Below are 14,205 nucleotides of genomic sequence, written 5' to 3'. Positions count from 1 at the left end.
CATCAAAGCATTCTCGTGACAATGGCAATAGCAGAAGGTTAGCCCTTATTCATTTTTGTGAACGGTGTGAATCAAAACTTGGTTGAATAAATTACAAATTACACTGCTTATAGTTTAATGCATGTTTCTACTAGGTTGAAGCAATACGTTGTGAATGAGAATTCCTTTATGTTATGGTGTACGATCCACAAAATTTAATTAATTAAATAATTAATTAATTAATTAATGCGGGTAGTGGAAGCCTTTATGGTATTAAATATTGACTATTGTGATGTGGAAAAATATTAGCTCAAGTGATTGAGAGCATTTGATTGTATAAAAGGACTTAGGTTCAAGTCCTATGTATGCAGTGATAATATAATCCTATATTTATAGGAATTATCATGAAACATTGGTGCATATTGAGAGAGTGAATCATAGTGCAAAGAGAGAAGTGAGAGTGAGAAGGAGTCTTGAAGGAGGAATCACAAGCTAAGGTTAATTAGGATCAAGGACTCAAAGGTTTGCAAAGGTTTGCAAACTTTTGGAGCAAGGGTTCTAGGTTAGGGGAGTTGTAACTCGTGGTCTTATATTTTTACATTCAAATGCGTGAGAAGGAGTCTTGAAGGAGGAATCACAAGCTAAGGTTAATTAGGATCAAGGACTCAAAGGTTTGCAAAGGTTTGCAAACTTTTGGAGCAAGGGTTCTAGGTTAGGGGAGTTGTAACTCGTGGTCTTGTATTTTTACATTCAAATGCTTGTTATCTCGTATGATTGTGCATAAATATTCCTTGTCTTGCTTAAGTTTTAAGTTTTTAGGATTTTTTCAGAAACCGCCTAGCGGCAGTTCATCGCCCACTAGGTGACACATGCATTTTTTTGAGTAATTCTGGGTTCCTGAAGAGGAACCATCTGGCGGCACGATCCCGACCGCCAGGCAACGCATGTGCTCCAACCTAGTTTTCTGGATTTGTATGCACGACCTGGCGGTGATGAACACCCATCAGGTGACGCGAACTAGTTTGGCACGATTTTGTGTTTTTGTGAGTTTTGGGCTGATTCAGATTGTAGGAAATGATTATTTTTCGAGATATTGGAATTCTGATGGTAAATAATTGGTGAATTGGGTGGGGATTTGGGATTAATTGGAGGAAAATGATAGATATGTATATTAAGGTTTAAACATTTGGGGTTGGCGACTTGGAGTAAATTACGTAGACAAAAATAATGTAATTTTGTGTATTGGAGGCCGAACATATGATTAGTAATCATAAGCGTATAATGAAAGTGGATTGAGTGGAAAATTGGTACACTGGTATAAGCTATTGGTGATTATAATTCGCACAATGTGCATGACCAAATCTGGGATTGCCCAGAAAAGGATGCACCGCCTGGCGGCTTGTAGCTTGCCGCTAGGCAATAATGAGGTAAGTGATTTTGGTGGCTGGAGCAATGTGGCTCGAGTTGAAGGGGACACTTAGGAATTCAAGTGGAATGGAATAAGGAAAATATGTGTTAAAGTGGAATTCAAGTCGAAGGATGGCTTGCTGGTGTTCCTTGAGTTGGCTCAAAACGTATCCCTTGAGTTGTGGCTCGGGATAGGGGTTAATCACGTGGCATTCCTTGAGTTGTGGCTCGAAATGACATCTCTTGAGTTGTGGCTCAAGATGGCGGATGAACACGAGGAACTCTTGAGTTGTGGCTCGGGTTGGTGAGTGTTGTCGGTGTGAGTATGTGAGTTGTGGCTCGTACGACAGGTCCATATAGATTGCCCTCCTTGGTATGAGCCCAACGAGTTTGGTAGTCTTGGGACGTTACAAATGATATTCATATTGGGAACTTCACATGCGTTATGGAGTGTTGTCTGTAGCATGGTTTCCCGCACGTGTTCTACTAGTTGTGGCTGGTAGGTGTGACAACAAGACATCTCGAGGTACTCATCAGAAGACGTAGAACACGGGTAACATGGTGGTAGCCATGTGGTGTGGAATCAAAGGATAAAAAACTCCTTTGGTGTACTTGTATGGTTTATATGATGTGTGTGTGTGTGTGTATATATATATATATATATATGTGTGTGTGTGTGTGTGTGTGTGTGTGTGTGTGTTTATGTAATTGTAAGCTCACCCAATCTGTTTGTATTTGACGATGATATTCGCATCGGATAAGATAAGTATATGGTATGTTGATATATTTATTTTAAAAATAATAATATATGATAGATATGTGATATATGAATATTAAAAAATATAGAATAATTCTTAACAACATAATAAATATATAATTATTACTGTGTGAATTTAAATTAAAACTATATATTAAAGTTGTCAACATAAAAAATATGAATTATTGTTAGTTAGCATAAAAGTACTATTATTAGAAAACTCTTAAATAATGACCAATTTTAATAACTATAAATATGTTAAAGACCAATTTTCTAAGTAGAAAGCAATCTAGAGATCAAGTATTTTGGTAGCCAAAATCTTGGTAGTTAATGTTAGTGACTAATTTAGAAACAAATATTTTGGTAATAAAAACATTGGTAGCTAATGTTAGTGACTAATAATTTAAAAGTCAATTCATAACAAATTATTTTGGTAGTAAAAACATTGGTAGCTAATGTTAATGATTAATAATTTAAAAGTCAATTCATAATAAAAACTATTTTAATTATCAATTTAGAGATCAATTATAATATTTTGAAACTATCTTATATGCCAATAATTTAGTTTTTAAGTTGGTACCTAAATTGATCACTATATAATGACATATTATTTATTGTCACTAAAATTGATCATTATTAAAATATTTTGTAGTGTATTATTTATAACCTACTTCATTAATAAGTATGTACAAAATATCCTAAAATATCAAATACGTATACGTGTCGAACACGACTACGTGTCTATAATTGAAGTATCAATGAAGACCATTATCAACACTACCAGGTATCTTTCTATGAATTTAAGTTCAGCAGCAAGAATCTTACCGTGTGTGCGGTGTTTAGTATTATCTAATCTATCTAAAATATGATGCAAATAATGGAAGCTGAATAGAGAAAATAGAAATACTAAAAATAGGACTATAATCATCTAAATTAATAAATGAAAAAAATTTATATATATAGAAAGAGACTTACAACCAATTTGAAGTCTTTGAACACATAATCTATCATTAGATAAACTTAAAACTTAAACTAATTAACTAAAACAAATCATATAAGATAACTTCCAACCATAATAAAATCATTTCTCTTTGAGATTTGTCATGGAAATATTGAGTTTTAACTTTATGAACTTAGAACTTTGTGTCAGAAACATTTTAGTAACAATTTCTATCAATTTCTTCATTTGAATTGTTGTTACTATAATTATTTAGTTTAGCTCCTCTTGTCTTAAGGTAATGTATGTCAAGGTTTGTAACATGAAATTCATCTTACATAAATTTTATGGCATCAAGCTTATGGACCCGATCTTTCATTCCAAAATCATTTCTATCAATTTTTACAATAAAAGAGTGATCTTCAATTATTCTATCTTCGAATAAAATTTATTTCCAATCTTTATTAATGGTAAACAAAAACGATGTTTTTCTTTAGAAGAGACTTCAAATCCTTTTTTAATAATTGTGAACACTATGAAAGTTTTTATTCAATTTGGATGCAAAAGGCATATGTGACAAATATTGATATAAAATATTTATTTTCCTTTGATCGTACAACTTTATCATTTTCCAATTAAACTTTTGTTTGAATGGACCAAGGAGAAAATAATAGGTTAACAGATTAGTGTAATCATTGTCAATAAGTCAAATATTGTTATCTTTTTTAGGAAAATAATAGGTTAACAATTTTTTTTAACTTAATAAATTATTTATTTAGGTAAAAAGGTACTATTTTATTATTTTATTTTAGTTAAAAAATAAAAAATTAATCTATTTTAATTTTATTTATGGAAATTTTTGTCAAATTTATTAAAAAATTGTCAAAAGATAATTTTCTATTTTTTAATCAATTTTATTTGTTGAATGAATTGTTGCTTGTACTAACACAAAAAAGTCTACCAATAAATGGATTTTTGGAACTCAGTTTGCATGAATATCCTTTTGATCGCGTTTAGTGTGAGATTTGTGACTAAAGAGCACCTGCATGCAAAGTAGCACCGGTCCAAAAATTTCTTCCTGTGAAACAAAAGACAGCAAGGTCACTCTTACTCAAAATACCATTAAAATTTCTGTCAATGAGAGAGAGAATATTCAAACTCTGAAATAATATATACCCTGTAATATTCTATGCTGGTTGTAACATCACATAAGATAGTAGGACCAACAAAGTTCCCACTCTCATATCCCGGTATCTGTAAAGCAAGCTCTGTAAAGCAGGCTTCTTGACCCGATTCAGGGAGCCGCGGGTGCGCTTCAAACACCCAGGTTCTAAGGCAGGCTCGAAAGTGAATTTGACATTAGAGGAACAGTGAAGGAGTGTGAGAGTCAAAGACAGCTATGTAGAGATAGAAAGCGAAAGATGAATCAAAGAAGAACAAGAAAGGGGTTTCCAATGGACTACAATTGTAATACGAGGAGTCATCTGGTTTATTAAAATTCAAATGCAGAAAATTAGCATCATCTTATCACAAAGATGTCGTTAACATTTTCGATCACAGAGTTTCTAAAAAAAAAATCATAATTGTTTTTATTAAACTTACATTGAAACAATGAAGAACACGAAAGAAAAATACCTTGAATCTTGAATCATTGAAGAATCGGTTCCAACTATGACAATTAGGAAGGAGAGTGAGTAAACTGAATATCAGTCACCAAAATGCGAGAGTAAATCCAGAATGAGTTGGTCTACGTGACTGTTTTGAAATGAAAGAGTTTGGAATAAGAATGGGTAAGAGGGAATGAAAGGGTTTGGAACGATATTGAAAAAGATGATTTGAAATGAGAGGGTTTGAGAGTTGGTGGATACGCAGTTCGAAAAAAAAAAAAGAATGGAACTGGAAGTGCGAGAAGGGGGAATGAAGAAAATGCGAAAAAAAGGAGCGGGAAAATAAATATTATTTATTGCATCAGTCGTTCCTTCTTCTCGAGGTTCTCCTTCTCCTTCTCGTTGCTGTTGGGGCCCTTCTCCTCTGTTGGGGCGGTGGAGTGACCGAAAGACTTGGCTTAATGTGTGAGGATATAAAATGGAAGCACATTGCATTTCGGTCTGTGTATTTTTCCACTGCTGCAGATGGCTATGCTTGTGATGTTATACTGCTGGCTAAAGCTCAAAAATTTTGGGGAGAAAATAAAACGATTTTATTGGCCAAATGCTATCTATTGAGTTTGGCCCTAACACCAAATTAAATAATTTGTAGGACATGTATCCAAAAAATTGAGAGAAATAGAATTGACTTACATCTCAAGAATTGGAGTGAAGGATCTTCATTATTGAGATTGAATGTAATTTGTTAAACTTTTTTTTTTATTTTTTTATTTTGTAGTATATTTATTCAGTTTCAATCCTCTACTTGTAATTTAATATTGTTCTTCAATGCTTAGCATAAGTGAAATTCTTATACCATGAACTTGAAAATGGATTGTCATTGAAAAATACTTGCTGGCCTATGTTCTAAATCAAATCACTCAAGGATGCAAAATTCTGGATACAAACTCTAAAGTATTGAAGGCGTGTATAATTTCTCAGAAGTTGGAAACATGGGGTCAGTACTTCCAAACGTGGACAAGTATATCCCCTCTGGTTTCAAAGCTGCAACAGAATCAGTCCTATTGGGGGTAAATAAGTTTCCATTCATCTGCGATACAGAAACATGACTCCTCTCACAAGTTGGTGGAACAATTTCACTCCTTTGTGATGTTTCTGGGGAAATTTCATTCCACTGAGATGTTTCAGAAACATACATCCTCTCTGATGCCTGTGGTGTTGCAACAGACACTCCTTGGCTAGGTAAATCCCTTTGCAATGCAGATGATAATGCTAGTGACATGTCCCTCTTAGAAGTTGAAGGCAGCACTAGGGAAACATCCTGGCTTGTGTGATCCTTCTCAGTTGATGTAGATGCGGACGACATGGTTGTGTTTGGTATATCTGCATCAGTGATGGTTACTTGTACTTCATAGGTTGGTGAATCACTTTCAGATTCCATTGGCATGGCTTGTGATAATTGCCTAGGAAAATCTCTCTTAGATGGAGATGTGGTCGGGAATACTCCAATTCCAGGGTAATCATTCCATCGGTGTGCCACTGTTTTGATTTGGGTATAAAACTGTATGCCTGCTTTTCCTGCATTTCAACAAAGGACAGGTAATGTTAAAAAACTTACCAGACTAAGGGTACAAATAAAAAGAGGGCCCAAACTATACCCCAAAAGCTATCACCAGCAAGAGATGCTTTTGAACCATTGGAGGAAAATGGTAATGGAACAGGCACGTTGATCCCAACCTGTGCAGAAAATTTGATACAGATTAACCTTCAGAACAAAAATTGCCTGTAGTGCATCTATTGTCTGATGATTGATCCCCTTTGTTCTAAATGAAAATAAAAATACTGGTGTATTTACTCACACAATTACAACCAGTCGTTAGAAAATAGAATAAAATAGTGCTTACATATAGAATAAATAATGCTTACCAATCCAGCCTCAACCTCAGTCTGGAACCTCCTAGCAGCTATACTGGATGTGGTGAATATAGAAGCTCCATTTCCATATCTGTAGAAATGAAGTCCTACATTATGCTTGAAGACATTTTTTCAAAAGTCAAGAAAATGTTGAAGAAAAATTCATGAGTTTCAACATATGCAAAATGTAGATTTCAAATGAATAAAAGTTCTTGTAACAGTTTTGTGAGAAACTGCGACAGTGGTAAATATTAATATATAGATACACAATACGAAGAATCATTGCAATAAAGGAGCACGAAATAAAACAAATACCTGTTTTTATTTATTACTGCTATAGCCTCATCAATGTTATCAGCCTAACAACAATAAACAATAACATTGTAACTTTATTTTCAGAAAGGCAAAAAGGTTAAAAACAAGACTAGTATTGACTAAAGAGCACCTGCATGCAAAGTAGCACTGGTCCAAAAATTTCTTCCTGTGAAACAAAAGACAGCAAGGTCACTTTTACTCAAAATACCATTAAAATTCCTGTCAATCAGAGAGAGAGAATATTCAAACTCTGAAATAATATATACCCTGTAACATTCTATGCTGGTTGTAACATCACATAAGATAGTAGGACCAACAAAGTTCCCACTCTCATATCCCGGTATCTGTAAAGCAAGCTCTGAAAACTCAGTGTCCTTTTTCAAAAGGAAATTTAACACTTTTAAAGGGAAATGTTTCATCTTGGAATCGTGAACATCAATGCAATTTGTGAAACAAATTTGTACCACAATATCTCTTCCATCAAGTACAAGTCTAGCCCCATTTTCAACACTCCTCTGAACTAGTCCACTTATCCTCTCCTTGGCCTGTTGATCAAGAAGATGATCAAGAATAAAAATAACAAAACCTTAACGAATTGTTTCCCAGTTCATTATCAGGATGTAATATCAGAATATAATCAATGAGTGGCATTTAAACAATAACACCTCGGGAAAACTGAGATAAGTGTTTTCACCTCTTTGCTGATAACTGGACCAATATCAGCACAAGGATCTGTTCCTGCATTCACTTTAAGTAGTTTGGCACGCTGCACTAGTTTTTCTTCCCTGGAAATAGATAAATGCAACAGACATGATCACAAAAAGCACTATTGTTCTTTGACGCCTAAGTTCATTAAGACATAACTATTGCTAAATGAGAAGGAGGTTTGTACTTCTTTAACTGAAACACGACTGATAGAACATAGATAATAATCAATAATTAGTTGATGTAAGAATTGTAAAAATGGAGGGGACTTGAACTATGTAAGAAAATAAAGAATTATTTTATCTATAACAATCATACGTTCTCGTTATCTCTGTTTATAATAATCAAATCCTTTAAGATATGGAAATGCAAATAGGCTGAAATGAAAAAAAAAGATTGTGAATATATTATTTCCTAATAACTATAGAGATATTGAGAATATTTCCCAAGTTTTTCATTTCAAATTGGACCGCCAAATTTTGCTTTAAAGCCAATTTCTTTGTTTCATCATCTCCTGCCATAATCATGTCATTCACAAAGACCAACTGAGAATACTGTAAATTTACTGGTAATAGAGTGTTTTATGAATAAAGTATGATCTTGCTGGCTTTACACTTCTGTCCTCATGAAACCATTGTTTTGTAAATCTCTCAAACCATTCTCAAGGAGATTGTTTAAGACCATAGGGCCTTATTTTAAGAGTTATACCTTATTCTAGCCGCGTTAAGTCTACTTTAGGTTTTCAATACTTTGTTACTTTCATTGATGATTATTCCAGATGTACTTGATTATTTTTAATGAAAAATCATTCGGAATTATTTCATACCTTTCAATCTTTTTTTAATGAAAGTAAAACTCAGTTCGATATCTCTATTAGAGTTTTGCGTAATGATAATTGCCATGAATATCTTTCTCATTCTTTTAAACAATTTATGGCTTATCACGGTATTTTGCATCAAACTTCTTATGCTTATACCCCTCAACAAAATGGTGTAGCTGAACGTAAAAATAGACATCTTATTGAAACAACTCGCACTCTTTTAATTCATGGAGAGGTTCCTGAACATTTTTGGGGTGATGCTATTCTTACTACCATTAATCGCATGCCTTGTTTGATTTTAAAGAATAACATGCCTCATTTCATTTTATTCCCTCATGAAACTCTTCATCCCTTACCTCTAAGAGTTTTCGGGTCTACATGTTTTGTTCATAATTTTAGTCCTGGTCTTGATAAGCTTTCTCCTAGATCACATAAGTGTGTTTTCTTAGGGTTTAAGAGATCACAAAAAGAATACAAATGTTTTTCTCCTTTTCTTAACCATTATTTTGTATCTGCAGATGTCACCTTTGATGAGTTCTCCCTTTATTTTAAGAGTCAATCTTCACCTTTGTCTCCATCCAATCCTGTCAACCATGGTTATCAAACTCGCGAATTAACTCATTAACTCGGACGAGTTTGCGTGTCTGGTCATGCCCAACGAGTTAACTCGCAAGCGAACCCGGTTTTGAAGCAGAATCGGTGGACTTGTAGATGAACTCACAGGAATCGTTTAAATTTGCGAGTTTTCAGCGATTTCGCGAGTTCGAAATGGGAAAAAATTGGAAATCGAAATGAGGTCGAGTTACCTTCGCGAGTTGTTATGTGGCTGTCGCGGGTCGTTCTATGCCCATCGCAACCCCTCTCATGGCCGTCGCGACCCGTTCCGTGGACATCACAACCCGTTCTGTGGCCATCGCGAGCAGTTCTGCAGCCTTCGTGCTCCCCATCGACCACCCTCCTGTCGTCATCCTTGCTCGCTCTGCCATCACGGTGACCGTCGACAACCATCCCGCTGTTGTGCGTTCTCAATAGATCGAGGTTCACGAGTGTGGTTCGTAGGTTTGGGTCGTTCTATTGGCAGATGTTATTCACTTATTCCAAATTGCATTGCACTGTTTCAATGTTTAAATTTATTTCAGCTTTGGGTCGAATACAGTACACAATTGCACTGCACCATTGAATGATATTTTTTTATTTGTTAATTTTTTAGTGAAAATTTAGACCATTATGTCTGGAAATGCACATGTTTCATCAGGGAGTTGTATGAAGATGATGATATCATTAGAGGATTAGACATAAATATTTGAATTTATGGTTTATAGTATTTGTATGAACTTATTTATTTCAAATACTTTTAAGCTATATAACTTTATGGACTTGTTTGAATTAGGATATTATTTATATAAATTAATTTTTTTTTCATGTGAAGTAAACTCTTATGAGTTTACGATTCAACACTCCTAGTATCTTTAATGTTCTTATTGTTTGTGACCCTCTTACTGTGTCTTCTTCACCATCAGTTCCTGCTCCATAGTCAGCTTCTCCTCCACCACCCCTTCAAGTTTATAGTCGCCGAAACCGATCACAACCCCTACCATGTGACTCCACTCAAGTGCCAACTACTTTGTCTCCTTCGGCTCTAACACCCTGAATTTGACCTTCCTATTGCCCTCCGAAAAGGTATGCATCCTATCCATAATCCCTCTCCCCATTATATTGTTGAGTTATCATCGATTGTCAATACCTTTTTATACATGTCTTTCCTCTCTTTCTTCTCTGACTATTCTAAAAGTGAAGCTTTAGCCCATCCTGGTTGGCATCAGGCCATAATAGATGAACTAAGTGCTCTTCATAATAATGGAACTTGGGAACTGGTCCATTACCATTTGGGAAATCTGTTGTTGGTTGCAGGTGGGTGTTTGCTATCAAAGTTGGACCTGATGGTACTATTGATCGCCTCAAAGTTCGTCTTGTGGTCAAAGATTACACTCAAATTTTTGGGTTGGATTATGGAGATACCTTTTCTCTTGTGGCAAAGATGGCTTCTCTTCCTTTATTTATCGCCATGGTTGCTCTTCAACAATGGTCTCTTTATCAACTCGGTGTTAAAAATGTTTTCCTCAATGGTGATTTGCAAGAAGAAATCTATATGGAGCAACCTCTTGGGTTTGTTGCTCAGGAGGAGTCTTCTGGGATGGTATGTCGTCTCCGCAAATTCCTATATGGCCTAAAACAATCTCCTAGGGTCTGATTTGGAAAGTTTAGCAATGTTGTTCAACAATTTGGTATGACTCGATGTGAAGCAGATCATTCTGTCTTTTATCAACACTCGAGTGCTGGATGTGTTTACTAGATAGTATATGTTGATGACATCGTTCTTCAAGGGAGTAACAACCATGGCATCTCTCAATTGAAACAACATCTCTGTCACCATTTTCAGACCAAAGATCTTGCCAAACTCAGATATTTCTTGGGTATTGAGGTGGCACAGTCCAATGATGGTATCATTATATCTCAGAGGAAGTATGCCATTGATATTCTGGAGGAAACTGGGTTGGTGAATTCAAAGTTTGTTGATACACCCATGGATCCCAATACTAAACTTTTACCAAATCAGGGGGAGCCTATATCTAATCCTGAGCAGAATAGAAGATTGGTTGGGAAATTGAATTACCTTACCGTTACAAGTCCTGACATGTGGTAAGCCAATTTCTTAATTCCCCATGTGAAGATTATTGGAATCCAGTCATTCGTATCTTGAAGTATATTAAAATATCTCCTAGAAAAGGATTGTTATATGGTTCTAATAACTATACAAGAGTTGTTTGTTATTCAGATGTTGATTGAGCAGTATCTCCTTCTGATAGAAGATCTACATCTAGGTATTGTGTCTCCATTGGTGGTAACCTGATTTCATGGAAAAGTAAGAAACAAAGTGTTGTAGCAAGATCCAGTGCAGAAGCAACAAGATCCAGTGCAGAACCAGAATATAGAGCTATGGCCTCAGCTGCTTGTGAACTTGTTTGGCTCAAGCAATTGCTTAGAGAGTTACAATTTAGACATTTTACTCAAATGACACTTGTGTGTGACAATCAGGATGTTCTTCATATTAGCTCTAATCCTGTCTTTCATGAGAGGACCAAACACATTGAAATTAACTATCATTTCATTCGAGAAAAGATCATGTCTGGAGACATCAAGACTAAGTTTGTTAACTCAAGTGATCAGTTAGCATATATTTTTATTAAGTCTTTATGGAGGCCTAGAATTGATTATATTTGTAACAAGCTTGACACATACGATTCGTATGCTCCAGCTTGAGGGGAGTGTTAGATATTGTTTAGATATTGTTAGATATTGTTAATCACAATATCAAACAATATCTTCTATTCACTCTTTATTTTCAGTTATTCTTTTTAATTGTACCTTTCCCTATTATAAATAAATCACCCTATGTGTGATTTATACACAAGGGAGATTAATCTCAAACCCTATTTTTTTTATTCTCAACAAGTTTCTTTCTAGTACATCCATCTCCTTTCTCATGGCTTGATTTCAATGTTCACTTCTCATGACTTCTTTGATCGAGGAAGGAACTTATGTAGTATCAATTGATGAGATCTTGGATCAAGTAAGACCAATTTTTTAATATGGTGGAGTTACTAGAAGAGTAAAAGGGAGGAGAGTTAAAGAAGAGCCTAAAAGAAAACATCAAGAATATGGAGGAAGATTGAAAAAAGGAATTAATAGAAGATTAGAAGAGAATATTAAAAATATTTCTCTCAATATTTCCTTAAATCTTTTGTAAATAAAAATATAGAAAATATATTTGATTTTTTTTAAAATAGAATATTAAGGCACTTGTTAATTTGTAAGGATAGTCTTTAAAAACAAGGGTCTTGTTTGCAAAGGTAAGTGTACCAACCAAGCAATCCCTAAACTTTTCATATTCCATTCAAGGGCTTTGTTTGGAAAGGTGTATGCACCAACCAAATAAGTCCTAGACTCTACCTATTCCTTAGCTAGTCTACACATGCATGTATCCTCTTATTTTGTAGGATAACTCATGAACTGTAATAGAAGCTAGAAGAGGAATTTTGTCATTGTTGAGAGTTCTTTAGAGGTATGCACCTCTTTTCATGAATCTTATATTGAGATTTCCAAATTCAAGTGGTGATTTTTCTCTTGAGGAAGTGGCATGTTCCTAATCTCTAACCTCTCCATCTTTTGTATTTTGTTGTTCTTCTTGTTCTTGTATTCTATATCAATGATTGAACCATTCTAATCACCATTAATGAACTCCTTATCATTTCCGTTGATTGAATTGGTTGTTTTTAGTTTCTAATGCATGGATTCTTTTGTTTCAAACACATTATAATCAAATTCTAATCAATTAAACTTTGTTTTAATTGAACAAACTTGTTTTGACAAACATTTCGAAAAATATGATATTTAACACACGATCTTTTATCTTTTTCCCTTTCTCAATGCAATGGGCAAATTCTCACAACACTTACATCCTTACTATTACCTTCAAGGCCCCTCACCTTTGAGTCAGACAACTCTTCTTGATCCGAAGTCAAAGTGGGTTGTTTTCTTCTATAGTTTTTGCCAAAGAATTTTGCCTTCTTCCTCAATGTGAGTTGGTTTAATCCCATTTGTGGTGGCTTCACCAATTAGATCTTGAGCATCCTGTAAAGATAGATACGGTAATGATAGGAAGGACACATCCTACAAAGATAGACTCGACAATGATATGAAGGAGAAATCCTTCACTTCATGAAAGGTGGCATCCATGATGATAAAGACACGATAACTCTCAGGAAGATAATATTTCTACCCTTTTGTAAGGGGATAACAAATAAATAAATATTTAAGAGTTCCAAGATCTAATTTTCTACAATTAAAACTATGAGAGTGAAGAAAAACAGAACATCCAAAGACTTGACAAGGTAAACTTGAAACTAGGTGTGTAGAAGAAACAAAAGACAAAAAAGACTTAATAATTACAATATTTAAGATAACCCATTGATGAGGTAGGCCATAGTTAACACAACTTCTCTTCAATAAGTTTTGGGAACAAACATCTAGAAAAGGAAAGCTCTAGATACTTTTAAAATATGATGATTCTTCCTTTCTGCAACTATGTTTTGTTGTGCAGTGTTAAAACATATTAGTTCATGAACAATACTATTATGAGACAAATTTGGAGAGTTCATGGTTCACATATTTAGTACCATTGTGAAAGTTAATTCTTTGGAGTTTTTTTCCAAATTGATTTTGGTCAAGAGGGAAAAAATTAACAAAAATTTAAAAGACCTCAAATTTACTTTTCATAATGTATGTCCGTGTGACCCGAGTACAACCATCAATAAAAACAACAAATCATTTTGCTCCAAAAATAAATTTTAAAACAGGTTCCCGAGCATTAAAGTGAGACAATTCATAGGTGAAATTACTCGTTTTACCAGAGATAGATGCACAATGATGTTTTAACAGTTGACAAATATCACATTTAAAAGACACAACAGACTCTTTAGTGAACAAAAGAGGGAACAAGATTTTATAAGGTTGAAGGAGGAATGCCCAAGTCATTTATGATGAAGCCATATTTACGGACATGCACATGTTTCTAATGTTGCGTGTTGGCTTATGAACTTTGTTTGTTTGGTTCCTTGGATTTCAACAAATACAACCCACTACTCTTACCAATTTAAATCGTCATCCTCAAGGCAAGGTCCTAATATACACAATAACAATAGAA

General features: G+C 34.5%; 1 protein-coding gene across 9 annotated transcripts in view; it reads right to left on the bottom strand.

Annotated features, from left to right (window-relative positions):
• Positions 1-5,548: 5,548 nt before the first annotated feature.
• LOC114191663 (methylmalonate-semialdehyde dehydrogenase [acylating], mitochondrial-like) overlaps positions 5,549-14,205 on the bottom strand; it is a 29,737-nt gene continuing 21,080 nt past the window's right edge. For 8 of the 9 annotated variants that reach the window (XM_028080988.1, XM_028080989.1, XM_028080987.1 and 5 more), the window contains 8 exons: positions 7,611-7,701; positions 7,381-7,461; positions 7,183-7,260; positions 7,047-7,082; positions 6,917-6,960; positions 6,614-6,692; positions 6,346-6,424; positions 5,549-6,265 (listed from right to left, as the gene is read on the bottom strand). In XM_028080988.1, the coding sequence (XP_027936789.1) occupies positions 5,637-6,265; positions 6,346-6,424; positions 6,614-6,692; positions 6,917-6,960; positions 7,047-7,082; positions 7,183-7,260; positions 7,381-7,461; positions 7,611-7,701 (1,117 nt within the window). In that variant the 3' untranslated portion in view covers positions 5,549-5,636. The remainder of the gene's footprint in view (positions 6,266-6,345; positions 6,425-6,613; positions 6,693-6,916; positions 6,961-7,046; positions 7,083-7,182; positions 7,261-7,380; positions 7,462-7,610; positions 7,702-14,205) is intronic. The other variant, XM_028080990.1, reaches the window with a different exon arrangement.

Source organism: Vigna unguiculata, chromosome 7 (assembly GCF_004118075.2).
Source record: "Vigna unguiculata cultivar IT97K-499-35 chromosome 7, ASM411807v1, whole genome shotgun sequence".
Taxonomy (NCBI): domain Eukaryota; kingdom Viridiplantae; phylum Streptophyta; class Magnoliopsida; order Fabales; family Fabaceae; genus Vigna; species Vigna unguiculata.
Note: the sequence above shows the minus strand (reverse complement) of the source record. Positions and strands in the feature narration are given on the sequence as shown.